We start from the raw sequence: 26,920 nt of genomic DNA on the forward strand, positions 1-26,920 counted from the left end.
TCCAGAGCGGTCGGTGCGGATGTCCGGCGCTCCGGAGCGGTCGGCGCGGATGTCTGGCGCTCTGGGGTGATCGGCGCGGATGTCCGGCGCTCTGGGATGGTCGCGGCGACGGCATCGATGGCTATGGAACTGGAGCGCCTCGCGTCCTGCAGTACATTTCGAAGGGACGCGTAGTGCATCGTTTATTGTACCGGCAGTGACTTGCATACTGCTCCTAGCATGTACAAGGGAGGCACATGCGTACCATGTGTTTTCGGGCATTGTCGTGGAGGATGCGTGTACATTAAACGGGTTTTGGGATGTGCGTGTTTGATGTGAAAGCTGCGGTGCTCACGGCTACCCCTTCCCTCATCGGCAGGGTCAGGTGGTGGGCCTGATGGGGCCTGTCGGCTGCGGCAAGTCGAGTCTGGTGTACGCCGTGCTCGGGGAGCTGATCAAGGAGGACGGCCTCGTCCACCTCGCCGACAGACACAGAGGTACGCCGCGCTGGTGCCGCTGGCTGGGCCTGCAACGCGTGCTGGGTCGAGCCGCCCAACACTGGCGCGTTTGCCGACTGGGGGCTCCTGAGGTGACCCTCCTGTGTGACAGACGAGCACGGCTCGGTTGTGACGTCCTGCTCCCTTCGGTGTTGTCCGTGGGTTGGGCGCGGCCTGACCGATGACGTCACGGCCGGCAGGGGTGGGACTGGTGTCCCAGGATCCGTGGCTGCAGCAAGGCACCGTGCGCGACAACATACTGTTCGGCTCTGCCTACAACGTGGAGAAGTACAGGTAAATGCGCTGATAACCTGTACATAAAGCATTGCCAGGTAACTGAGTGCGGTTGATGCGTCTATTCTAAAGGCGTCCGGCATCGTTAGAGGTTGTTACATAACGGCGATGGCCAATATCTGGTATGCCCCTCTACGCGATGTTGCAAGATGCTAGGTGGCGTTTCAGTGTACTCAGGTCAGTAAAATAAGGGCGATAGCAGACATTCTGTTCGCTATATCTGCAAGAAGCGATTTTGCGTGCTAGCGCCCTAGCTTATATAATCTTTTTAACCGCATAATGCTACTTATATTATTTTCTTTGATCTGCTTATACTCGGTCCCGCCTGTTCTGCTCGAGGTATCCCCAGATCGCCACGCGTGCCATGTCACCGAGATATTCTGTTCGTTTGATCGCCCAGGTCCGTGATAGCCGCCTGCGCCCTCACCGCTGACCTGGACTCGCTGCCCGCGGGCGACCTGACCCAGGTGACGCAGAACGGCGCCAGTCTCAGCGGCGGGCAGCGCGTGCGCGTGGCGCTGGCGCGCGCCGTGTACCAGGTGAGCGTGACGGACTGGGGACGCGGCACCGGGCTGGGGACGCGGCACCGGGCTGGGGACGCGGCACCGGGCTGGGGACGTGGCACCGGGCTGGGGATGCGGCACCGGGCTGGGGATGCGGCACCGAACCAGGGATGCGGCACCGGGCTGGGGACGCGGCACCGGGCTGGGGATGCGGCACCGGGCTGGGGACGTGGCACCGGACTGGGGATGCGGCACCGGGCTGGGGATGTGGCACCGGACTGGGGACGCGGCACCGGGCTGGGGACGCGGCACCGGGCTGGGGATGCGGCACCGGGCTGGGGACGTGGCACCGGACTGGGGACGCGGCACCGGGCTGGGGACGCGGCACCGGGCTGGGGATGCGGCACCGGACTGGGGATGCGCCACCGGACTGGGGACGCGGCACCAGACTGTGGAAGTGGCACCGGGCTGGGGACGCGGCACCGGGCTGGGGACGCGGCACCGGACTGGGGACGTGGCACCGGACTGGGGACGTGGCACCGGGCTGGGGACGTGGCACCGGACCAGGGACGTGGCACCGGACTGGGGACGTGGCACCGGACTGGGGACGCGGCACCGGGCTGGGGACGTGGCACCGGACTGGGGATGTGGCACCGGGCTGGGGATGTGGCACCGGACTGGGGATGCGGCACCGGGCTGGGGATGTGGCACCGGACTGGGAACGTGGCACCGGACTGGGGACGTGGCACCGGACTGGGGACGTGGCACCGGACTGGGGACGCGGCACCGGGCTGGGGACGCGGCACCGGGCTGGGGACGTGGCACCGGACTGGGGACGTGGCACCGGACTGGGGACGTGGCACCGGACTGGGGACGTGGCACCGGACTGGGGACGTGGCACCGGACCAGGGACGTGGCACCGGACTGGGGACGCGGCACCGGACTGGGGACGCGGCACCGGGCTGGGGATGCGGCACCGGACTGGGGACGTGGGACCGGACTGGGGACGCGGCACCGAACCAGGGACGTGGCACCGGACTGGGGACGCGGCACCGGGCTGGGGACGCGGCACCGGGCTGGGGATGCGGCACCGGGCTGGGGACGTGGCACCGGACTGGGGACGCGGCACCGGGCTGGGGACGCGGCACCGGGCTGGGGACGCGGCACCGGGCTGGGGACGCGGTACCGGACCAGGGACGTGGCACCGGACTGGGGACGCGGCGCCGGGCTGGGGATGCGGCACCGAGCTGGGGGTGCGGCACCAGGCTGGGGATGCGGCACCGAGGTGGGGATGCGGCACCAGGCTGGGGATGCGGCACCAGGCTGGGGATGCGGCACCGAGGTGCGGACGCGGCACCAGGCTGGAGATGTGGCGCCAGGCTGGAGATGTGGCACCGGGCTGGGGATGCGACACCGAGGTGGGGATGCGGCACCGAGGTGGGGATGCGGCACCGGGGTGGGAATGCGGCACCGAGGTGGGGACGCGGCACCAGGCTGGAGATGTGGCACCGGGCTGGGGATGCAACACCGGGGTGGGGATGCGGCACCGAGGTGGGGATGCGGCACCAGGCTGGGGATGCGGCACCGGGGTGGGGATGCGGCACCGGGCTGGGGATGCGGCACCGAGGTGGGGATGCGGTGCCAGGCTGGGGATGCGGCACCGGGCTGGGGATGCGGCACCGGGCTGGGGATGCGGCACCGAGATGGGGATGCGGCACCAGGCTGGGGATGCGGCACCGAGGTGGGGATGCGGCACCAGGCTGGGGATGCGGTGCCAGCCTGACCTCTCCAGTGTGGTGGTTCGCCACCGTTGAAACGCGTGTTGCTCTCTTGGCTTATGCACGCGATAATATTGTTTACAGCCGTCTAGGCATTTAGCGAAGGTGATAGTGAGAGCACTGGCCGAGTCGCCTCTGGCCTGCGAAAATGTCCCGTTGCAGTATCTGGGCCTAGGCCCTGTGCTTTGTAGAGGGAGTCTCGCTCGCATCCATTCAAGTCGTGGCGAGACTTGCATCAGCTGACCCCGCCCCGAGAGGTGACCTGTGCGACCCCCGCCCCGAGAGGTGACCTGTGCGACCCCCGCCCCGAGAGGTCACCAGTGCGACCCCCGCCCCGAGAGGTGACCAGTGCGACCCCGCCCCGAGAGGTCACCAGTGCGACCCCCGCCCCGAGAGGTCACCAGTGCGACCCCCGCCCGAGAGGTGACCAGTGCGACCCCCGCCCGAGAGGTCACCAGTGCGACCCCCGCCCCGAGAGGTACCAGTGCGACCCCCGCCCCGAGAGGTGACCAGTGCGACCCCCGCCCCGAGAGGTGACCAGTGCGACCCCCGCCCCGAGAGGGACCAGTGCGACCCCCGCCCCGAGAGGTGACCAGTGCGACCCCCGCCCCGAGAGGTGACCAGTGCGACCCCCGCCCCGAGAAGTGACCAGTGCGACCCCGCCCCGAGAGGTGACCAGTGCGACCCCCGCCCCGAGAGGTACCAGTGCGACCCCCGCCCCGAGAGTGACCAGTGCGACCCCGCCCCGAGAGGTGACCAGTGCGACCCCGAGAGGTGACCAGTGCGACCCCCGCCCCGAGAGGTCACCAGTGCGACTCCCGCCCCGAGAGGTCACCAGTGCGACCCCCGCCCCGAGAGGTGACCAGTGCGACCCCCGCCCCGAGAGGTGACCTGTGCGACCCCCGCCCCGAGAGGTGACCAGTGCGACCCCCGCCCCGAGAGGGTGACCAGTGCGACCCCTGCCCCGAGAGGTGACCAGTGCGACCCCCGCCCCGAGAAGTGACCAGTGCGACCCCTGCCCCGAGAGGTGACCAGTGCGACCCCCGCCCCGAGAGGTGACCAGTGCGACCCCCGCCCCGAGAGGTCACCAGTGCGACCCCCGCCCCGAGAGGTCACCAGTGCGACCACTGCGTGACCGCGACGACCCCCGCCCATCCGCCAGGACCTGCGCGTGTACATCCTGGACGATATCTTCTCGTCGCTGGACCCGCGCGTGGCACGGCACGTGATGAACGCGTGCGTGCGCCGCCTGCTGCGCGGCGCCAGCGTGCTGCTCTGCTGCCACCAGGCCAGCCTGCTGCGCCACGCCGACTGGCTGGTGGTCATGGAGCGCGGCTGGGTCAGCATGCAGGGTGGGTCACTGGCTGGGTCAGCATGCAGGATGGGTCATTGGCTGGGTCAGCATGCAGGTTGGGTCACTGGCTGGGTCAGCATGCAGGGTGGGTCACTGGCTGGGTCAGCATGCAGGGTGGGTCACTGGCTGGATCAGCCCGGTGGCATAATTGTCTTGCTGTATCACAGGCACTTAAATAACATTGGTAGATGATAGTACCATAGAGTCCAAGCTGGCTCAACAGGGGCAGTATGGCAGGAAGAGCTGTTTGGGTGGATCGACATATGGAGAGAAACGGGGGCAGTACGGCAGGAAGAGCTGTTTGGGTGGATCGACATTCGGAGAGACCCACGCTGCGCCGTCTCCCTGCGGTGGCGTCCTGAGTCCGAAGGTGATCCGTGCTGATCCCTCAGTCGCCAGGCTGTACAGCGTAACGGACCTTAAACCCCGTCCCCGATTGACAGGCCCTCCAGCGGAGCTGCTGGCCGAGGCGCCCGACTCGCCGACAGACCCGATGGTGGCCGGCTCAGACGACTCGGCGTCGCCCCCCGACTCGCCGGCCGAGTCGGAGGCGCTGGACACGGTGCTGGCCGAGGAGCGAGTGCTGGGCGCCGTGCGCTGGCCCGTGTACACCGCCTACTACCGCGCCGTCGGACGCTGTCTGGCGCCACTCATCCTCGCCTCAGTGATCTGCATGCAGGTGCGGCTGGCGCACGGGGCGGCGGCCGGCCGGCGCGCTGCCGCTGGCCGACGCCCGGGCAGGGCTTGTGGCAACGCTGGTGGCGACTGCCAGCCTGAAGACATAATCCTTAGCTTGGCGTGGCGTTTGTCTTGTGATGCGAGTGAGTCTTTCAAGCCCATGAGCATTTGACGTGAGGCGTGTGAGTGAGAAGGCTTCTAGACGGGCGCGTGTTTCTCTCTCGGTTGCCGCCGAGTGTTGTAGGCATGAGGACCGCCAACGGCGTCCCGCCCCACTGACTCCCCCTCCCCCGAGACACGCACACAGGCTCCGCAGTCCGCAACTTCGCCGCCAGCCGTCGCCCGTCCGCTCTGACGCTCCGGGATCTCCCGCAGGCCAGCAGTAACGCCACCGACCTGTGGCTAGGCTACTTCGTGACGGGCTCGTCGGCGCCGGGTAACGTGACGCTGACGGTGCCGCTGCTGGGCGTGCGGCTGCAGGCGGGCCCGGTGGCGGCGCCGGCCGGCCACCAGCGCCGCTTCTTCCAGGTGTACGGCGGCATCGCGGCGCTCAACGCCTCGCTGGCCCTGCTCAGGTCGTTCCTGTTTGCGTACGGCGGCGTGCGCGCCGCGCGCGTCGTGCACGACCACCTGCTGCAGGCCGTGCTCCAGGTACGTTGGCGGGATGTCACGTGTTTGCGGGGCGCTGATGCTGATGCAGAGTGGTGGCTGTGATTGTGGCTGCCTCTATCGTGAGCGTCGTTATTCGTGTTAAAAGTGGTGTGAGCGAATGATCACCAAGCGGTAATAGTGTAAGGACTTTTTATATTGAATAATAAGAATCATGAATATGTACTAACGATTACAATAATTGACCTGCAGAATATCACGAGGAATCGGTTAACAAGCGTGAAACAAACGACGATATGCAATGAAAAGATGATACTGAAAGTCTCTTCAGGAGACCGTTAGGCCAAACATGACCTTCAGTGTTCTCAGTGCAAAGCGTCTTGACAGCATGCAACTTTAATTTGTAATTTGTCCATTATGGAAGGCGACAAGTCGTTTCGATCATTGTAAACCTCGATGGTCAGAAATGCCGACTGATGCTCCAGTTCGCAATCACCTAAAATGGCCACTGAGTTCTGGCAGCTGCCATGAAATCCCAGATAACAAACATCTGCGTACTGGCAGACGACGGTCATTTGTCGTCAGTGATCCACCAGCTTACGTTTACCTTTCCCGGATGCAGCGAAACACTTAGATTGCAGATTGTTTGCATTTTGACGTGCTTTCCTAGATCACGAATGGGGTCAGACTTTTTTGGTTAGCTGCTGTGAGCGTTCCCCGTATTATTTAAGCTCCTTCTTCGGCATACGCCCGGCGGATACGGCTGAGTTGGCGGTTACTGCTGTGTGTTGCAGGCCGACCTGTCGTTCTTCGCGTTCAACCCTGTGGGCCGTATCGTGAACCGGTTTTCGTCGGACCTGTTCACCATAGACAGCTCGCTGCCGTTCATCCTGAACATCCTGCTGGCCCAGATGGCTGGCCTGACCGGTATGCCGAGCGGGAGTATGGTTTTGATCATGCGCAGCCGCCTGATGACCGTTGGTTTCGGCACCGTCGTTCTGCTTTTCTGTCAAAGACTTGGGATCTTTTAAGTCATTGTTGTACGTGATGCAGGTAACCAGGGCTCGAATCGTCAAGGATGTGACGTGTCAATGGAACCTATTCTCGACAGTTAATTGAACCTTACCGTTAGACGGTCAAACGCCCAATGTAGTGCCAACTCGTTTTTAGGTTGGAAGGATTGTACATAACTTAACGATTCCTGTCGCCCGAAGTGTGGGCGACAACAGGATTTTTCCACCGCTGACTGAAATGATGGCGTATAAAGCTCCTCGAGTGAATTTGTATTTAGGCAAGCATTTTGTTATGTCCCTAAGCATTTATAATTTCTTAATTAGCTTTATATATCTTGAAAGACATAAGCGAATGAGAAATGTCAACAAGGTTGTCATTTCTAAGCTATCGTTTGTGAATGAAGGGTCGGGATGTTGCTGTAGCTCTCCAAAAGTGTATTAGTGTTGGCAACTCGCATTCAACATTTTTCGGATGTTTCAAGATTAGATTGTCTTTTTCCTCCAGGGTTTACGGTCGTCACTGTGATAAGTCTGCCATGGATCGGCCTGCTTTTGCTGCCGTTGGGTGTCGTGTACTATTACATTCAAAACTTCTACAGGCAAGTGCTCATTTATTATCGGACCTGGTTTGGATTTCAAGTTTGGTTGTTTCAAGCATATGGCATTTGAACTTTTCTCATTTTTCACGGTAACTTCGGCATCACTTCTGTGTTGTCTTTTGTAGTTTGCTTAGCGATTATCAGAGGGAGTTCATCATGGGGAATCTGTCGTGGATAACGCACGATAGTTACGGTTCTGATATTGTGTTCCTGAGTGCACGTCGCCTAATTGTTGTTGCAGTGTGGGACTTCGTTTGCATTCCATAACTCCTGACTTATTCACAGATGTTGCGTTTAAAGATTCACGCTTGTCATACGATGACGTTCACCATCTTGGTGGATGACAAAAATTTGTGGATCGGTACAAATGCAGCGCGTATTTGGTATGTCGTCGTCAGGTACACGTCCCGGGAGCTGAAGCGGCTCTCCACGCTGTCGCTGTCGCCCGTGTACGTGCACTTTGTGGAGACGCTGTCGGGCCTGGCCACAGTGCGAGCGCTGCGAGGACGCGACAGGTGCGGCTGCTGCCAGAGCGCGGTTGTCCGGTGTTCGGACGGTGGAGTGGTTGGGTGGTCGAGTAGTTGGGTGATCGGGTGGTCGTGTGGTCAGGTGGCTGGGTGGTCGGGTGGTTGGGTGATCGGGTGGTCGAGTGGTTGGGTGGTCGAGTAGTGGGGTGGTTGTGTGGTCGGGTGGTCAGGTGGTCAGATGACAGTATCCGACTCCTATCGAAATGTCGGATTCCCAGTTTTTGACCCCATTGTGTTCTTTGTCAGGCGCCTTCATGATGTTGAAAAGACGCATTGAAGATGGTGAATTTGAACTGAGCTTTTTGTGAACCTGGGCTGTCTGGATGACCCACTTGCGTGCGTGTATCATAACCTCTGAAAGTTGATCAAGACAGGCCGAGCAGTTTTTTTTTCGCCGCCGGTGGAGTCTTGAATTGGTGCGGCACACAGCACGGGTGCTCACTGGCTCACGTTCCCGTGTACTGAGCTCGCGCACATGTGTGTTAAGCTCTTTGGCCTGGCTGTACTCTCTGAGGACGGCAGTGGCGGCCTGTGCCCTGGCCACCAACGGCTGCTGATCCAGGGCTCCCCGTTCGAAGCGGGATCCGGCATATCCTGGCCACCTTACCACTTACGAATGATTACCAGCGGCCGCTATCAGGCTTGTATCACGCTTGCCAACCACCGCCCCATCAGTAAAGCAGCGCCGCTCTTGCTCAGGATGATCCTGGAGATGTCGGATCGGCTGGAGCAGAACCAGAGGGCGCGCTTCGCCACACAGGCCTCGGTGGCCTGGCTCAATTTCCGGCTGCAGATGATTGGCGTTGTCATGGTGACGGGCGTGGCGCTGCTGGCCGTGTTCAAGCACCACGTGGGCGTGCAGGTGCACGCAGGTGAGAGGCGTCCGCCGGGTCAGGCAGACTGACGATTGAGCATGTGGCGTGGGAATGAATAGTGTCGGTAAGGAGGATTATCGGCTTGCGGCTTTGATGGAAATATGAACGGAGTACTGCTGGTATCCTCCTCTGGTCCTCTGCCTTTCATCACGGACGAAACAAAACACAAGTTCTTGCTCAGCCACGACGGAATTCCACGCGGGACGGGCGTGTGCGAATTCCGGTTACGCCATGGCCCGTGAAGACTAAATATATGGCCAATCCAGTCACTGGCGTTCCAAAAAAGAGGCGTGATGACATAGATCGCGTTTCCCTAAAAACAAATATAAAAAACCGTTGTCCTGGACGCTGCTTCCGAATCCCATTCGCTGTGTGTCCCAGTCTGGTCCTGCGTGCAGTAATTGTAGGCTCCTCAGACTCCAATTCTCAGCCCCCCTCCGAGCCCCGTCACAGGTCTGGTGGGTCTGGCCACCTCCTGCGCTCTCAGTGTGACCGGCTCCCGCAGCCCCCTCCGAGCCCCTTCACAGGTCTGGTGGGTCTGGCCATCTCCTGCGCTCCCAGTGTGACCGGCTCCCGCAGCCCCCTCCGAGCCCCTTCACAGGTCTGGTGGGTCTGGCCACCTCCTGCGCTCTCAGTGTGACCGGCTCCCGCAGCCCCCTCCGAGCCCCGTCACAGGTCTGGTGGGTCTGGCCACCTCCTGCGCTCTCAGTGTGACCGGCTCCCGCAGCCCCCTCCGAGCCCCTTCACAGGTCTGGTGGGTCTGGCCATCTCCTGCGCTCCCAGTGTGACCGGCTCCCGCAGCCCCCTCCGAGCCCCTTCACAGGTCTGGTGGGTCTGGCCATCTCCTGCGCTCTCAGTGTGACCGGCTCCCGCAGCCCCCTCCGAGCCCCTTCACAGGTCTGGTGGGTCTGGCCACCTCCTGCGCTCTCAGTGTGACCGGCTCCCGCAGCCCCCTCCGAGCCCCGTCACAGGTCTGGTGGGTCTGGCCACCTCCTGCGCTCTCAGTGTGACCGGCTCCCGCAGCCCCCTCCGAGCCCCGTCACAGGTCTGGTGGGTCTGGCCACCTCCTGCGCTCTCAGTGTGACCGGCTCCCGCAGCCCCCTCCGAGCCCCGTCACAGGTCTGGTGGGTCTGGCCACCTCCTGCGCTCTCAGTGTGACCGGCTTCCGCTGCCCCCTCCGAGCCCCTTCACAGGTCTGGTGGGTCTGGCCATCTCCTGCGCTCTCAGTGTGACCGGCTTCCGCAGTCCCCTCTGAGTCCCGTCCCCGTCACAGGTCTGGTGGGTTTGGCCATCTCCTGCGCTCTCAGTGTGACCGGCTTCCTCAGCGGACTGGTGGGCTCCTTCACTGAGACCGGTGAGCACCGATGAACAGCTGACTGTAGGCCGGTCTGTTGACGCCGCACCCATACATCGAAGCTGTCTGGAATAACTTAGCCGTGATGACACTACGCCCGTCTTGTTCGAGCGTGTAAGCGTCAGTTCCCACGGATGGCGTCCTATCGCTAGCTAGGCATGAGTGATCGGCAGTCGAGCAGCATATCACCAGGCGTATTGTCACGCTTTTCAATCAGACGATCGATAAAACCCGGCGTCTAACGAGAAGATCGCCCTTAGAAAAAGACGGGACACAAGGGAGATTCGGTCTCAGTCGATCGGAATCGGTTCAAGCTTGTCCGCTTATAGACCGTCTTTCGCACGTTCGCCCGTCCCATCCGTCATCGCCCCCTCCCCCTCCCATCGCCTCGCCCGCGGCCATCAGAGAAGGAGATGGTGAGCATGGAGCGCGTGCACCACTACATCACGGCCGGGGGCGAGGAGGATGTGGCAGCGGCGGCAGCGGCGCTGAACACGCCGCCGGCCGACTGGCCGGAGCGCGGTCGCATCACATTCGTCGACGTCACACTGCGCTACAGGTGAGCGCCGGACCATCGCTGGCGGCGACGGCCTTGAGCATCGGGCGCCAACCTGGGGAGAGTGGCGGGGACGAATGTGCCGACGGGCCTGGTGTGAGGGTGGCTACCTCCGTGGTGGTGTGGGGGCACATTGTGACCGACGGGCGTGGTGTATGGGCGGCCTCTAGGTGTGAGGGCGGCTACCTCCGTGGTGGTGTGGGGCGACGGGCCTGGTGTGTGGGCGGCTTCTAGGTGTGAGGGCGACTACCTCCGTGGTGGTGTGGGGCGACGGGCCTGGTGTGTGGGCGGCTACTAGGTGTGAGGGCGGCTACCTCCGTGGTGGTGTGGGGTCACATTGCGGGATGGTTTGGTGTGTAGCTGACGTGCTTATTGGTCTGCTTTCTCACATTCAGTTTGAAAAACATCGTCTTCGTCACTGTCGTTGATGGCATGGAAAAGCAAGGTTTGGACGTCCCTGATGTTTCTTGTTGTAATTAGGCGTGTCGACGACATTTTACGACACGGCACGACAGTACGACACGACACGACGACATTTTACGACGACAATCAGACGACGACGACAACGACGACCCTGTGACACAACCGGCTTTCAAGCCCCTTGGTTATATTTGTTTGCATCATGGGCTGGTGACCCGGTCATCCAGCGCGCGGCGGTCTTTGCGCCAGTTAGTCATAACCCTCTCTCCGTGATCCTGTGGATGTTCCTCCTGTAGAAGGCGCGGCTGCGCGAGGTAAACCACCGGGATCCCACTCTCCCTCCATGTCGTGCTGCTCCGGGTGCCCCCCCCCCCCCCCCCACACACACACGTGTTCCGGGTGCCACTCCCTCCATGACTCGGTCCACACCCAGATCCCTCCACAACTCGGTCCATACCCCGGTCTCTACGTGACTCGGTGCATACCCTGTCCGTCCGTGACTCGGCCCATACCCCAGTCCCTCTGTGATTCGGTCCATGCATCGGCTCCTCCATGACTCGATCCTACCCCGGTCCATCCGTGACTTTGTTCATACCCCGGTACCCCCGTAACGCGCTACGTATTCCATGCCCGCCGATTATTCGCACTCGCTGTTTATATTATCCAGTCCGTGGCCCGTTCTCTCCCCCTTCTCCCCCCCCCCCCCTCAGCTGGTCTGCGTGTCCGCCAGGGGGTCGCTGCGGCCGGCGCTCTGCCACGTCTCGTTCACGGTCGAGCCGGGCCAAAGTCTGGGCGTGGTGGGTCGAACCGGCTCCGGCAAGTCCTCGCTGCTGGCCGCCCTGTTTAGGATGCACCCGCTCTGCGACGGCGCCATCTTGTTGGACGACCTGAACATCACACACGTCAGCCTGCAGCGGCTCAGGTAACCGTCACACCCGTTAGTCTGCCAACCTCAAGCTGACTGTGGCAGACTCTCTGGGCCAGCCAAGCTGATTTCTGGTCAGAGTCTGCCCGCTGGTGTGTTGCTTGAGATCTCTCGTGAGCTCAGCTTTGGAGCCGTATATTTGGACAGAAACCTCCCTCTCTGGTGCTTGTGTATGCAGATCGCTGTTAAGTTGATTTTCATGATACATAGGGTGTTCAAAAGAAGGTATGTTATCCTCCCACCTGGGGCTCGCTGCCTTGCTATTACTGCCATCCATTGTGTTATGCCCGCTGAACCGGGCCGATATGACGTGTCGGGCCCGTCAGCTGGCGGCTCTGACCTGACCACGTGACGTTGCTCGGCGCCGCAGGCAAGGTCTCTCGGTGATCCCGCAGCAGCCGTTCCTGTACAGCGGTAGCGTGCGGCAGAACCTGGACCCCAGCGGCCTCTGTTCGGACACGGTGCTCTGGGCCGCGCTCACAGAGTGCCACCTCAGGTCAGACCGTCACCCACACAGGTGTCACCTCAGGCCAGTCCCTCCCCCACGGGTGTCGCCCAATTGCAGACCCTCCCCACACAGATGTCACCTCAGGTCAGACCCACCCCCCACACAGGAGCCACCTCAGGTCAGACTCTCACCTACAGAGGCGTCACCTTAGGGAAGACCCTCCCCCACACAGGTATCACCTCAGGTCAGATATTCCCCTCACAGGTGTCACCTCATGTCAGCCTCCTCCCTCGGTGTGTTGCTTTTCCTTTGTGCTTTTCCTTCGTGACCTTCGTGTCAGGGCGCTGCATCTGGGCAGCCCAGCCCTCTCAGTCTCACAGAGGGTTGCCTGAGGTGAGGTCCCCGACTAGGTGTCGCCTCAGCACGGCCCGCCCCTTCGCCGGGTGTCAGTTCGGGTCGGGCCGTATTCACCCATGATGTCAGCTCGGGGCGGGCCGCATTCCCCCGTGATGTCAGCTCGGGGCGGGCCGTATTCACCCGTGATGTCAGCTCGGGGCGGGCCGCATTCCCCCGTGATGTCAGCTCGGGTCGGACCGGTCATGGTCTGGTCCGGTCGCCGTCTGACCGGCTCGGCGTGTGCTGCCCCACAGGCCCGTGATCGACTCGCTGGACATGCAGCTGAGCGAGCAGGGCCGCCAGCTGTCGCAGGGGCAGCGTCAGCTGCTGTGTCTAGCGCGCGCCCTGCTGCGTCAGTCGCAGGTGGTCTGCCTGGACGAGGCCACGGCCAGCCTGGACCCGGACACGGACCGGCTGATACAGGTTCGTCGCGAGCGAGCGCCTCTCGGGCCGCGGCCGGTGTACAGCTGACGGAGGTGGTGGGGTGCTTCGGCGAGCCGCTGTTACGTCGGCGCAGGAGGGTCCGGGCAACTGCACTGAAGTCGCGCCCTGTGTCAGCAGAGGAACAAAGACGTTCTTAAATGTGCATGAACAAAGTTGCGAAGCAGATCTGCTGTTGGCAAATTGAAGGGAGCGTTATTGAAACCTAACCTTGATAACCTTTCATGGCTTCCTGATTTTGTTTTGGGTATTAGCTTGTATGCACAAAGCTTTTACCTCGCCAGCAGCCCAAAAGCTCAGTCTCATTATCTTTGTCCTGTCCCACGTATTCGCTTATCAGGCGCTCCCGTCTTCCTTTGCCATTCGTGTAATGTGGTCGTTGTGAAGCACACGTGAACGTGATTGGTGGCGATCATCAACGGGATTGGGTGACCCAAGTGGATGACGGCCGGCCCGTCCTCCTCGCGGACAGCACTCACCGCTATAGCGCACCTGTCGCACGTCCGTCAGCCGACCGACCTTGAACCCGTTCTGATCGCCAACCGACTGACCGACCGTGAACCAGTCCTGACCGCCCGACTGACCGACCTTAAATCCGTCCTAACCGCCCGACTGGCCGATCCTGAACCGGTCCTGACCGCCCGACTGACCGACCGTGAACCCGTCCTAACCGCCCGACTGGCAGATCCTGAACCGGTCCTGACCGCCCGACTGACCGATCCTGAACGGGTCCTAACCGCCCGACTGACCAACCCCGAACACGTCCTGACCGCCAGCCGACCGACCTTGAACCCGTCCTGACCGCCCGACTGACCGACGTTGAACCCGTCCTGATCGCTAGCCGACCGACCTTAAACCCGTCCTGATCGCCCGACCAACCGGCTCTGAAGCTGTCCCGACCGCCCGACGGACCGACCTCGTATTCGTCCTGAACGCCCGACTGACACATCTTGAACCCGCCCTGACCGCCTGACTGACACCCTGAGCACGGCCTGACCAGCACTGACTAGCGTCCGTGACCGGCAGGCGACGGTGCAGGACAGCTTCCGGACGAAGACGGTGATCAGCATTGGACACCGGGTGTCGGCTGTGCGGTGGTGTGACCAGGTGCTGGTGATGGCTGACGGAGAGCTGGTGGAGATGGGGACGCCGTCCGACCTGCTGACCGACCCCGGCTCCGCCTTCAGCGCGCTGTTTCGGCAGCAGCAGCAGCAGCAGGAGGAGGAGTGAGCAGCAGCAGAGCTGATCAGGGCTGAGAAGCTGCCGAAGCGTTAGAGCTGAGCAGCAGCAACAGCAGCAGGGGACGCTGGCGGGAATGTGTACCGGCAGGGTCCGGTGGCGTTGAAGAGCAGCAGGTTTCAGCAAGCAGTGGAGGTCGGACAGAACGTATTGCCAGATCACTCACCGTTGATGAAGGACGCCACTGGGGTGGCACGCAGCGCTTTCTCTGTTACCAAATAGAGGGCGACGTGTTTCCTCAGGGAAATATTGTGAAGCGCCCGCCGCCAGATGTGGTATGAGAGATCAATACACTCCGGCGTGGTAGCTGCGACATCGCGCAGTGGCCATGGATGCATGTTTAAAGGGCACTCGTGTGGGCGTGGTAGGCACCACGGTATTTTTATACGAAACGGGTTTGATGACGCAAGAACGTAACCCTCATTTCTTTTTTATGTTACCTGCCTTCTTTATTCTTGCATTTATATATACCCTGCGCTAGCTGAGATATCTGCGAATCTTGGTCTCCCGGCATTGATGCCTTTACGTGTAATCTGAGGGCTTTGATCAGTTAATCTTACCGTTTCACCTCTCCCACGTGCTCAACATTAAGCTAGTGTCACATTTGCATGCGGTGGAAAGCGACACTTCATGCAAAGTGTACGGTGCTGGCAATGTCACGTGTTCCAATGCAGATGTAAAGACATGCGATCATGACTGAGCAGAATATGTTATAAGAAATACACTAGTATGTGAGCTTCCGCCTGTGGGGACGTAGACCGCGTGGGCGCACGGTGACCCCACGCTCGCATCGCGCCAAGTCCATGGCCGGACATCTCGATCACTCGACGACGCTTGAGCCGCAGCAGCCATGAGCGGTGCCATCGCCACTCGCGGACGCCAAGATAGCGCGGACAGGCTGTAGACACGCGGGAGACCTTGAAAGGCGCCTGTAGCCGCATTGCCGTCCCCCCCCCCCCCCTTCCCCTCCGTGTGCCCTGATAGACCATAGTCGCGTGTGGGCCACGCGCAACGACTCCTATCGGGTCACTCGTCTAGGTCGCTCGCCTCGGGTCACTCAACCGATCAGGCGGGGGTCGCGGACTCGCCGCGAGTTGGCGGACAGTGCAGACCTCGATGGTCCCGTCAGTGGGCAACGTGTACCCTGCCAGTCCCGTCATTGGACGGTGTATACTCCAACAGGCCACTAAGTGGACAGCGTGTACTCTGACAGCCCATCAGTCGAAAGTGTGCGCTTAGGCGGTCCCGTCAGTGAACAGCATGTACTCCGAGAGTTCAGTCAATCAGCAGCATGTACACGGACAGTTCCGTCAATCCGCACCATGTACTTGAGTTCCGTCAATCCCCAGCATGTACACCGACAGTCGTGTCAATCGACAGCGTGTACACGGACAGTCCCGTCAAATGACAGGGGACCTCGGTTGTCCCACCGGTAGTTGCCAGCTGTTCACGGCAGCTGCTCGCGAGCTGGCCGGGGGCAGTGAACGAACAGTGAAGCTGGCAGTCAAATTTAGTAGTGTTGTCGTGTACTGGCACACTTCTGTGGACAATGCTCCGATTTTACGTCTTGTCAACGCCAGATCTTGTTGAAAACCAATTTTTGATGCGGCCGAACCCTTCTGCGGAAAACAACTAGGGGCCAGTATATGTGGCGAGCGTAATAGGGCTGCGCGTGCCGTGCCACGCCAGTGTTCACTATTAACGCCATGGGCACTACCGCAGCCACGAGGCTGTTTCGGTTTTCGGTATCATGTCTTGAGTCTGGTCTCGTTCCGCTATGGGAAGCATCACGAAAACATAACGCCAGCTGACCGCCGCCACACGTTAGTTTATTGCCGCGGTACGCAGGTTGCATAAGTATCAAATCTCTTCGGTTGTGTTCCTATCCAAAACTAATCTGCTCGTAGGCCGCATACCTGATCGCTCTCTTCCGCTATTGCACGTTACTCACTCCCTAGGCTTGGTTGGAGGAGGTTTGGAATCTCAACCCGACAGTAATGACTGTTCCACACATACATGCACAAATGCCTGATGCGAACAACGACCGGAAAACATCGCGTTGGCATTCACGCCAAGGCCTGCACAAGGACGACACAAAACTGGCAAATGCGGATTCACTAAAAAAATATGTCGACCCCTCCAAACAGGCGGATATGGCACAAATCACTGCAGCTGGCAAATTGTACTGAAATGCTTCGTTTCTGCCCGCGCGTACACTAGTTTTGGCACTCTTACTGTGGACGGAATGCAATCACCGTACCCATGTACCCAGCGCGCGTCCTGGGGGGGTTCGACACCCTGCCGATCCCGGGGCCGCCGCTCCCCCCCCCCCCCCGCGACACTTGGGCACGACTGGGCCGGGTCCAGTGGGCCGCCTGCTGCAGGCCGCTTCAGCGGAGCTCAGGCGGACAGTCCGGCTGACGGGAGAAGTGGGCCGCCTGGAACGGCTCCAGCGTCTCCAGGTGACCGTGCACCCGACTGATGGTCGGAAACTGGGACATGTCCACCTGGAACCTGCGCGACACAGCGTTGGGCACAACTGCGGCATGCGTGATGTTTTTCTTCTCCATGTCCCAGCTGTGGGTGACAACGTTGCTAACACGGTGCAGCCAGGTGGTCAGGCTTATTTGATAAACACGGAAAACAAATCCAAGCAATCGTGCACTAGGGCGTGTCCACCTAAACTGGGACATGGTCAACAGCTGGTGACGCACTCAGAGGGTTACACACATATGTACAGCAGTGTAGCAGCCGCAGTTGCTCCTCGGCAAGATTAAGTTCGCAGCAAAATAAAAAGCCACAAACGTGTGCCCGAAAAGAACGAATGAAAAACGCCCCGACTCAAACATATCAGCACCCGAAAGTCGAGTTCTACACCAATTTCAAGCCAAGTCCATTGATAACACCAAAGTTGTGGATAAAAACGAAAACAAAACGGCAGCAGGTGTTCTACAATCGCAAATAAAACAGTGCAACTCACCCATAATGCAACGCTTCATTATATAAATTAAGTTGGAAATACCAGAACAAATTTATACAGTAAATCTATGTAAAGGCATGCTCAAGCTTCGCGATCCCGGCAAACAAAAACAGATCACGTGACAGGAAGAGGATGACACTGATACGCCCCTTCCCCGGCCACAGGTGTTCTGCCGACACCACCATCAAATTTCAGGCCCCGTACGTACATCTGTACGCCGGAGGGCCGCCAGCCCTGGCGACAAGCGAGTGCCTTACAGGGCAAGTCACGCATGACACAGATACGGTAATTGCTAAAGCCAGGACAAACCATGTCCTAATCGGGATATTCTACGCACTAGGAATGACTGAGACAGGCGCGAAACAGCTGCACCACTATCATGCAGCGTCCACTGACCAGAATACGGCCATTTGACCATAGTGACTTTGCACCAATCTTCGTGACGAGATACCAAACAGGCAGTCCGCACGCAACATTGAGTGCGTGACCACGCGCACTTCCAAAGTACGCTCCGGCACGCCGCCTCCACCTATCGCTCAGCACGGCCCGGCCCGGCCCTGCGAGCGCGCAAGCCAACGGGCGCCGCCGGCCGAGACCCACCTGCTGGCATTGAAGACCTGTGGCACTAGGCAGCAGTCGGCCAGCGTGGCCGTGTCGCCCACGCAGCAGGTGCCGGCCGAGGCAGCCAGTATCGGCTCCAGGGCGCCGAAGCCGCGCTCGATCGCCTCGCGGCCCCAGCGGCGCCGCGCCTCGTCGCCGGCCAGCGCCGCCACGCGCTTCAGCACGGCCAGGTTCTGCACAGGCTGGATCCCCGAGCCGATCAGCTCGCAGATCTCCCGCACCTGGAGAGGGGGAGGGGGTCACGGGGTGGGCCAGACACGGCACATGCGGAGCGGGGCAGGTGGCCCACAGGCCGGTATCTAGCCAGTCTGAGGTTTCGGCTGTCAGTGGCACGCAAAAAACACCAGACGAAAACGAAAACGAAAGCAGTGTTCCAAAATGAATTATCGCTGAAGACATTGGTCAGAAATCACCGTGTGTATCACAGCAGTTTCCCACCAGCTTTGCCGAACAGCGCCACACCGCGTATAATATGCCACGTATATAACATGAGGTAACTGCTCTACAGTTTTTGAGTGATCACTGTCCACCCATGTCTGCTGTCTCGGTCCTTAACACAGCCCATGAGATTTGCTTGCAGCACTTGCTGCCAGTCTGCATACTACCTTGGCTCGCTGGAATGGGTCATCAGGCAGCAGACTCGGCTTGGGGTATGTTTCCTCAAGGAACTCCATTATACTCATCTGTAGGTACAGGGGATAAATAATGGGGGACAAACATACATAATGGGCATGTTCAAGAATGGGATGTCACCTGAGAAATAACACATGTACTGAATAGTTAATTGCATAATCAAGTTTTCATAAACACCTTTCTGGGCACTTAACCTACCATTTCATACTTGAAAATCCTGAACAATTACAATTCCTTGCAGAGAAGTGTGAGAATGCAAATTTATTCGCACTAGTGAAAATGATCATACCTCTAGATAAGTCCCTATCAGAAGGATAGGAACAACATCCTATAGGGAAAACATCCTTATATCATCTACTGTGACAGTGTTGTGTCAGCCTCCATCAAATACAGATCAGAAGACTATGCATATGTTAAACTTATCCATTCAGGGCTTATATAAATTAGTATTCAGCTCATTTGACTTACTGACTGAGTCATAACTTTGCCATCCACTTCCAAGGAGGGCACCTGGTTCATGGGATTGACACTTCCATATTCATCTGCCTGTTAAGAAGAACAAACTGTTGCAGTGGCCAGTGAAAGTTGCATACAGTTGGAGGTCACTGATAAGTGAGGTAGTCATCCTCATATCACTACAACCATAATATGCTCACAGGTCCAACAGAATGTGCCACACTGGGCACAAAGCAAATGGGATGGTGTGGTTGTCATGAACCATAGCCACCATCATGGGCTAGTTGGCAGAGATGTAACCCCTCTCTCCAACCTCACAATGAAGCCTATTGAATCCAGGGGACTTCGTGATATGCATGGAAAAGCAGTCAGTAGTTCTTCTGGCCTGACATACTTTTTGCTCTCCAACCAATATGTTTGCCCTCTAAGCACAGAGGTCCTAACAATGCTTATTTGATGAACATCCTAAGAACAGGGGCAGGCCAGAGATCATGTGGGCAAGTACAGCAACTGTGCTCTAAACATAATGTGAGCACAGCACATAATGGACAGGAATGATAGTTCAGCTGTTTTCCTATGCATCCATACTTCATCTACAGAAGACAACTATTTGTCTGCTTAACATGACTAACAAATCATATAAACCCCAACATAAAAAATCCTTCTTACCAACTGATCTCCAGAAAGTAGATTAACTGGTTGATATTCATACTGGATATCCTTCAGAGCCAACACTGAAAAATAGCAGCAGTTACTCCCCTATTTATTGCTACTTGTATCTATCAATCATGTGACAATATATAGTTGCTGGCTACCCAAAAGCATGCAATACTATGTAATACAAAGCAGGCCTATTGTGTAACAGACAGAAAGTAAATGCTGTGACATCGCAATGCCCATTTCATGTAAGTAATCCCTCAGTGTAGAGATTAGCATGCATGTGTTAATGACAGTGCATCTAGAAAACCCAAACAAAGAGGTTTGCTTCCACACTATGCCTGCCCTTCCTTCCATGGTCAGACATAGACAACATATAACCTGAGCAGCTGAGTGTGTTGCATGACCCTAATGGCATGGTCATTAAAGTTGTCTTGATTTTTAAAAAAAGCATACCCAATCTCACTCTCCATGAGCAAGAGCTTCGGAAATAAGAGTACAGGATCATCTGAAAAAAGATGGTTTACTCTGAAGTTCAAGAGATGACAGCTATATGACAGCAGACTGGAAGAGCTACTTTCATACCCTATCACAAACAATGCACATTACACTGAACATGTCATATGTAGCAGCTACATCACAACCAATTCAGAGCATATACACTATAAATCTGAACAATCAAAGTTTCGTGCATGGTCATTGCCAATTGCAGCACAAGGACAGCCAATGTTTCAGGGAAGCATGGTGTTGTGACCATAATTTTAGTGGAAGACCACACCAACACACCAACACACCAACACAAGCTGAAAGTTCTGCAAACCTCAACCAAACCTAACATTGGTGCACACAAGCACTTGGCTCCGCAAAGGTATGGGTAAGCTTCATGGGTGTCACCTGGCATCAGCAGCTGAGTTTTTCGCAGACTGAGCTCCACATCGTGGTATGCCTTAGGATTATGGGAGGCAAACACGTTCAGTATATAATTTTCGATGCCATCGAATGATGTTAATGCAAGAAATAAGAAGTCGGATGCAGTGGCGGACAGCAGATCCAAAGCGGGGGGGGGGGGATATTCTCTAAGTAACCGCCGCCCACTTCCATGCCCCCCAAAACTATGTTCCGATGACAATTTGCTTGGAAACTGGGTGTTGCGTTACTCCAAGGACAGTTTCGGAAAATCATACTCTTTTATCATCAGTCGGTCCATATACTGTCATATACCACTAATTCCAGCGTCCACCCCAACGCCTCGGGAAACCCACCACCATTGCTGTTGATAAATGCTAAATGCGGTGAGTTAGCACCAAACACGGTCATCGCAGTTCAGACGGAAGTTATACTACCTGCGTTATATTTGTCACATATTGATGATAAAATTGACGAATGCCTGGAACCTAGCGGGAAAAAGTAAGTACGGCTATCTACCTTTGATTCTCTGTTCTTGAGGTGACCTGCATGCTATAAATTTGAAGAAAAAAACTGTTAATTGAGTTTAGGATTGCGATTTTAACGTCTCATATCTGAAAAAGGTCTGCAATTAATACTAAAACAAAAATTAGCCAAGATCGCCCACTTCTCCGGGCGTTTTGGGCGTCGGCATGGTACGGTTCGCGTAGACAGTCTTTTTGTAGAGCTGAAATTAGAATTTGCGTGTCGTAGCTGGAGGGTGATAACAGAAGCACCACCCTTTGGGAAGCCGTAGCATTGCTTATCGAGGTTTGTCCAGTGTAGACTTCAAAGCCAACTGTTCTATGCAATTTTTCTCAACTGTTTATACACAAATTTGCTCATGCTCTATTCAATTTAAAGAATGCATAAAAGATGTATTTCAGCCAGCTTGCTGGTACTCAGTAGATCTAAATTGGTTAATGTCTACATTATTTTTCATGTGCTGCCATGGTCTGGTTGTGACAGTTTTGTTCAGTACATTTATTACTGACCTTTTTTAAAGACAAAGGGTATGGTACTGTTTGTCACCTTGTGTTAAATCAGGTAGATTAATTGATAATATTACAATTAATCAGATGACATGAGATATGGAAATGCCCCCTAAAAATTTGCATACTGCAGGCTTACAGCTAGAATATATCATATATTATGGTAGTGCCATGCTAACACTTAGGCAGGTTTATAATGACTGATAAGTTTCACATTCAGTCAGCAAAAGATGCTGGTTAAGCTGATGCATATTAATTTTGTCATTCCCAAGTAGGCCACATAGCTAAATATACTGTTCTTTGCCACCAGGGAATAAAAGTAAATTTCATACTTTGAATCCTTTTTATTGATGCTATGACTCAGGCTTTGTTGCATGAGATTCCAATCCTACCAGCAGAGCCAAATTGTGGTCATGACAAAGTGAGGTAAATTCTTTGCAACAGTCCAATTTCTAGGTTCATGTTATTATATGGTTACAGATATTTATGCATGTTCACAGCCAAAGTTTTGTTGCCATGCATATAAAGCAGCACTCCCACTGCAAAACATTTTTTTAGCCCCATTTCCAATAGTTCTGTCCTGGGTTGTGGTCTTGGGACTCTTAAAAGCCCTTTTGTTCATGTGTGTGCTATCTGAAATGATCTCAGACAGGTACATCACAGTACTCACCACATATAATTTGTATTGTAGCCCACATATCACACTGCTAGAAGCTGGTTGGCTCAATGGATATAATCATGTATGTCAGTTGCTGGGTCAATGTATGTAATGATGCAGGTGTTCTTTAAGATAACTCACTGGTTTTTATTTAATACCTAGCACATGAATGGCAAATATGTGATCAAAATGAATATTTGAAGTAGATGTGGGTTAAATAAAGTGGACTACATCCTTGTGCAAGTTTGATGCCCCCCTTTTTCTCAGCCTACTTCCAAAATGAATTTCAAAGTGCTCTCAAATTGCATATCACCAACTGTGCACATTGATCTATACTTCTTCACTCCTGTCATTGTACATTCCCTCTCATCAAATTGTGTGATCTCAGCCATGTGGTGTCAGGTCATCAGTGTCTCGCTTTGATTCACATTTAGGGCTTTTCTGCAGTTTGGAAATTATGCATTTTGCTGGCTGACCAAGGAGAGAGGTGCAATTTGCTCACACTAGATTTTAAAAAAATCCTGCCTTTTGGGAAGGCTGTTAGATGACATCCAAGTTATGCAGCATAACTTGTGAACAGTTGGGTGCTTATTGGTAGCAACTGCATGAGCTGTGATCACTAGTTGCAAATGTATTAGTCTTTAAAAAGTGTGTAAATGGTTTGATACCACAGAAATAGTCAAGCTGTATGTGAGGTACGATGCAAATTTTGAAGTATTTCAAAGATATGTGATGAGACATTGTACTTTCAGAGCTCAGCCATGTCAGTGGTAGGCTCAGACGACCTCAGCATACCTTTGGCGGATGCAGACCCGCAGGCCGTGCTGCCTGAGGAACCACCCAGCCCTGACAGCGGCAGTCACAGACGCAGCTGCGAGTCACTGACATCGGCCATGGCTAATGGCACTGCCAGCCCTCACAGTCAGTATAATTGTGTGGACAGTCATGTGGTAATGTCACTTGTGAGCATTAGTCAGTCCCGCTGCAGCCCTTGCTGATGATGAAATAACATTGCCAGTTTTCACAACCTGTAACATGCCATCTGTTGCCAGCACAACTAATTTGGTAATCTGGACAGCTGACAAATGCTCTGGAGGGTGTGTTGCCCCCACCTTTAGCACCTCCCTTCAAATAACCCCGTTTTTCAGCCGGGAGATGTCGCTACTGCAGGGCAGCTTGCCCACATAAATTGTCACTTGTCCCCCCCCCCCGCCCCTCCCTCTGAAGGAGCATTCGGTTACCAGCCACACAAGCATCGGAGATGATAAAATTAACTCACTTTAACTATTGGTTCGCTTTTAAGTGCATAAAACTGCTGTAGAACACAACATTTCATTGTTTAGTAAGCTCAATGTGTCATCATTTGATTGTGTCATGGAACATCTTTATGACGTCAGTTGGTGCCAGATTCAGGGTGCCAGAACTGCCAGGAGAGGAATTCTGCACAGCCACTTTGATAGCCCATCTAATGTTAAACAAACATATGATGCAATCAAACTATGTTTTAAACATATTTACTAAAAGGTGAAATTTTGTTGTGTAGAACAGTTTTTGCACAGTTTTTACATCCGTCCATACCAAGCTATACGCTGCACATTGTGGATCGGCAGTATCGATGGGAAATGCGGTATTCTGAGCCCTGCACCACTTTTCTAGCGGTGATTTTGCTATATTTGGTGATTTGCAACCAGCAATGAAATAAACGTCTGTTGTTGGCAGCAGCTCAGTCGGTTTTACACCCGGTCCAATTTTTTTTCGACTTCTGGTGACTGCGCCCGGACCTGTTATACCTCCTATTGGCTCTATGTCAGCGACCCGCCCTTAATGAAATCTTGTCTCGGGCAGTTAGTTTAATGTCATCAGCAACCTCGCCTTCATGTCACTATCACCCGCAGCTCTCATATTCACTGAAATGACGTTACCCGTTGGACAGCCCAAGTGATAGTATGGTTACGTGTTCGTGATCAGCGGTCCCCACACCCGTGTTTAAGTAAAGCCCGCGTGCAAAGCCACAGTAGACTGATATTGATTGTCCAAATGGAAGTTCTTGCGGTGCAAGCGACTATTTTGTTGTGAAAATGTGTAACTGTAAGACCTGTTCCACGATGGGTTATGAAACTTTCGCTCACATGTCGTAATATGCACCGCCTCTTCGGCTTGTTCAATGTACCCAACTTGCTATAAGGCCTGTTTTGCGATGTGTTATTACACCCTGGATTACATGTCGCAAAATGCACCACTTCTATGGCTTGCACAGGGTACCTACCTTTCTCGATTTGGCGGTTAAGTGACGTGTGGATGGAATAAGTCGTCCGCTTTGTTAGTTTGTACACCACGTATCGGCCAGTTAATTCTCCAGCAGCACAAAGAATTGTTCAGACGGTAGTCCGAACAAGTTTCCGCTTTTATCTGAGTCATGGCCGCGGTTTGCTTCGTCGCAGATTGTCACCTCAATTTATCGCTTTGCCTCTCACGCATCGACAGGCTTCGACCCGGATCTGAGTCCTGACGAGCAGGAGGAGAAGGCCCGCCTGATATCACAGGTGCTGGAGCTGCAGAACACCCTGGATGGTGAGTGGTAGAGATCTGGTGTTCAGGAGAATGGCCTGTCGTTGGTGTAGCTATTTCCAAGTTTGACGGTCTTTTTAGATAAAGTTTTTTGGTTAAAATTACAACCATTCTCATTTTATCTGACCCTTACCATTACAAATTATTTGAACATTGTTTCCTTCAATGTCATTAAATCACAGCGATTGTCTCAGTGCTGCTCTGTCCCTACCTGCCCATAAAGGTAGGAAATGTACATAATTTCTTCTTGTGTTGTGCACCATTTTACTGCAGTTATGGTGTATTTCTACCGGCGACCAGTATGTGTGGAATCCACGCATGGTCCACACTGTGGACCCCCTGGGAAATGTTGATCAACTTGAACACTGTCGTTTCTGCTGTTGACTACCATCATCCCATCGTGAGTGACGTGATGACTGTATTACAGACCTATCGCAGCGCGTGGACAGCGTGAAGGAGGAGAACCTGAAGCTTCGCTCCGAGAACCAGGTGCTCGGCCAGTACATCGAGAACCTGATGCAGGCCTCCTCCGTCTTCCAGTCGACGTCGTCGCCCAAAGTCAAGAAGAAGTGAACGGGTTCCGTGGCCGCGACCCACCTTGCTTTAATTTGCGTCGCTCGCGGCATGGGCAGTGTGCGATACAGTCAGTCTGGGCAGCGCGCGCTATCCATTGGTGGCCCGTGGCGAGCCGCGCCCCTCCCACTCGCATTTGACCCATCTGTTCGTGCAGACCCACGCCCTGCTCTACGGCTAGTCGGCCACGCAACCGCATGGCACGTGCAGTCGTTCTAATCGCCGTCGAGCCGCGCGCAGCTCTCGTTTGGAATCACGCCCCCTGCTTTCCTTGATGGTGAAGCCTGCTGGGGCTGGATGCACGATAATTTGATGCCACTTTGAGGGCTGGACCTGGGCGTGGAAGGCGTAGCGGTTGAGGTGAACTGGTCCGGTAAAAATGTATGGTTTACCCGGGTAGCCGGTGGGTGAGGTCTGTTGCAATGGACGGGCTTTTGACGTCGCCTCGGTCGCTAGGTCGCGGATGGTCCGTCTTTCCTGCTCCGACCAGTTCATGCCAGTGAAGCCAGTGGGGAGGTTAACTAGAACGTGATTACGAGACGCCGGACATTTTAGATGCCAAGCAGCCGGCTGCGTGTGACGATGCTGTGTCGTGTCAGCCGTTTTTGGTGGGTGCTATCATGCGATTATTTATTACGCTAATGACTCGTCTGTGATTTGAGATAGCATTCCGCAACTGCTTGTGCTAGCACTGTGTGTGAGCTATCTTTGATTATACAGCTACTTTGTGGGTCGCGATGTGTTTTATTCTCTGGCGTCTATAGTGAAAAGCCCTTCAGCAAAAGCCCTGTGCAAGTTTCGGGAAACGTAGGCTTGCATGAATGTGCTCGTCATCGTGCATGCGGTTTAAGCCGGTCGTCATTTAATGCACATCAGCTCCGCCCGACGTAGCAGGTTCCGATCTGTTTGCGGGGATGTTCAGCACTGCACATATGAAAAGGATCATTAATGGATGTGGTGTCATCCCGAACTCCTATTTACCGTTTGATTGCCCAAGCACCCCTGAAACAGCTTGACTTACTACACTAGTAGGAATGCATGCACTGTTGTTAATATGAACAATAAATACATTACCTGGAAACTGCATAGATGCAGAAGAGCACTCGAGGGTACGTCACCTCTTGGGAAGTTTTCTGGCACAGCTACAATGATACGATCATACCAACATTATCTGTTGGTCCGTGTTTTGGGCGCGTGATGGTCAGTCGCTTATGCCGTTTTTGACTTTTTGTAACAGCCAATTCGTAAACATTCGGTCAGCAAATGTATTCACCCACCGAAGCATTTTCTCGCAAAGCTGATCACGTTCATCAAACAGGGCGTCAAAATATTTTGCAACCGATGGGTTCCAG

The 26,920-nt window shown here is 55.7% G+C and overlaps 3 protein-coding genes across 9 annotated transcripts in view; 2 read left to right on the forward strand and 1 right to left on the reverse strand.

Moving 5' to 3' along the window:
• LOC119105568 (multidrug resistance-associated protein 7) overlaps positions 1 to 15,220 on the forward strand; it is a 28,025-nt gene extending 12,805 nt beyond the window's left edge. Inside the window, exons 12-27 of the mRNA XM_037229032.1 lie at positions 359 to 476; positions 677 to 770; positions 1,171 to 1,309; positions 4,214 to 4,403; positions 4,849 to 5,084; positions 5,459 to 5,734; positions 6,487 to 6,619; positions 7,211 to 7,304; positions 7,703 to 7,819; positions 8,531 to 8,703; positions 9,980 to 10,060; positions 10,466 to 10,619; positions 11,767 to 11,958; positions 12,332 to 12,457; positions 13,060 to 13,228; positions 14,273 to 15,220. Of these exons, the coding sequence (XP_037084927.1) occupies positions 359 to 476; positions 677 to 770; positions 1,171 to 1,309; positions 4,214 to 4,403; positions 4,849 to 5,084; positions 5,459 to 5,734; positions 6,487 to 6,619; positions 7,211 to 7,304; positions 7,703 to 7,819; positions 8,531 to 8,703; positions 9,980 to 10,060; positions 10,466 to 10,619; positions 11,767 to 11,958; positions 12,332 to 12,457; positions 13,060 to 13,228; positions 14,273 to 14,476 (2,496 nt within the window). The 3' untranslated portion in view covers positions 14,477 to 15,220. The remainder of the gene's footprint in view (positions 1 to 358; positions 477 to 676; positions 771 to 1,170; positions 1,310 to 4,213; positions 4,404 to 4,848; positions 5,085 to 5,458; positions 5,735 to 6,486; positions 6,620 to 7,210; positions 7,305 to 7,702; positions 7,820 to 8,530; positions 8,704 to 9,979; positions 10,061 to 10,465; positions 10,620 to 11,766; positions 11,959 to 12,331; positions 12,458 to 13,059; positions 13,229 to 14,272) is intronic.
• Positions 15,221 to 16,293: 1,073 nt separating this feature from the next.
• LOC119103820 (maleylacetoacetate isomerase) lies at positions 16,294 to 21,169 on the reverse strand. Of its 5 annotated transcripts, none has more exons than XM_037227490.1 (7): positions 21,095 to 21,158; positions 20,289 to 20,340; positions 19,845 to 19,909; positions 19,188 to 19,265; positions 18,692 to 18,769; positions 18,066 to 18,307; positions 16,294 to 16,999 (listed from the first exon to the last, which is right to left on the reverse strand). In XM_037227490.1, the coding sequence occupies exons 1-7, from the start codon at positions 21,098 to 21,100 to the stop codon at positions 16,876 to 16,878; spliced, it is 645 nt and encodes a 214-aa protein (XP_037083385.1). In that variant the 5' UTR covers positions 21,101 to 21,158; the 3' UTR covers positions 16,294 to 16,875. The 5 variants fall into 5 exon arrangements, with proteins under 5 accessions (XP_037083385.1, XP_037083377.1, XP_037083398.1 ...); XM_037227482.1 differs by having other exon boundaries at positions 20,214 to 20,340; XM_037227503.1 differs by lacking the exon at positions 21,095 to 21,158 and adding an exon at positions 20,727 to 21,083.
• A 47-nt stretch (positions 21,170 to 21,216) lies between these two features.
• On the forward strand, positions 21,217 to 26,302 carry LOC119103851 (short coiled-coil protein B). 3 transcript variants are annotated; one of them, XM_037227540.1, is made up of 4 exons: positions 21,217 to 21,239; positions 23,180 to 23,348; positions 24,912 to 24,998; positions 25,423 to 26,302. In XM_037227540.1, exons 2-4 carry the CDS (start codon positions 23,189 to 23,191, stop codon positions 25,566 to 25,568), a joined length of 393 nt encoding a protein of 130 aa, XP_037083435.1. In that variant the 5' UTR covers positions 21,217 to 21,239; positions 23,180 to 23,188; the 3' UTR covers positions 25,569 to 26,302. The 3 variants fall into 3 exon arrangements, with proteins under 3 accessions (XP_037083435.1, XP_037083419.1, XP_037083427.1); XM_037227524.1 differs by lacking the exon at positions 21,217 to 21,239 and adding an exon at positions 21,411 to 21,433; XM_037227532.1 differs by lacking the exon at positions 21,217 to 21,239 and adding an exon at positions 21,423 to 21,548.
• Positions 26,303 to 26,920: the final 618 nt, after the last annotated feature.

This window comes from Pollicipes pollicipes, unplaced genomic scaffold, assembly GCF_011947565.3.
Source record: "Pollicipes pollicipes isolate AB1234 unplaced genomic scaffold, Ppol_2.1 Scaffold_2555;HRSCAF=2994_pilon_pilon_pilon, whole genome shotgun sequence".
Lineage (NCBI taxonomy): Eukaryota > Metazoa > Arthropoda > Thecostraca > Pollicipedomorpha > Pollicipedidae > Pollicipes > Pollicipes pollicipes.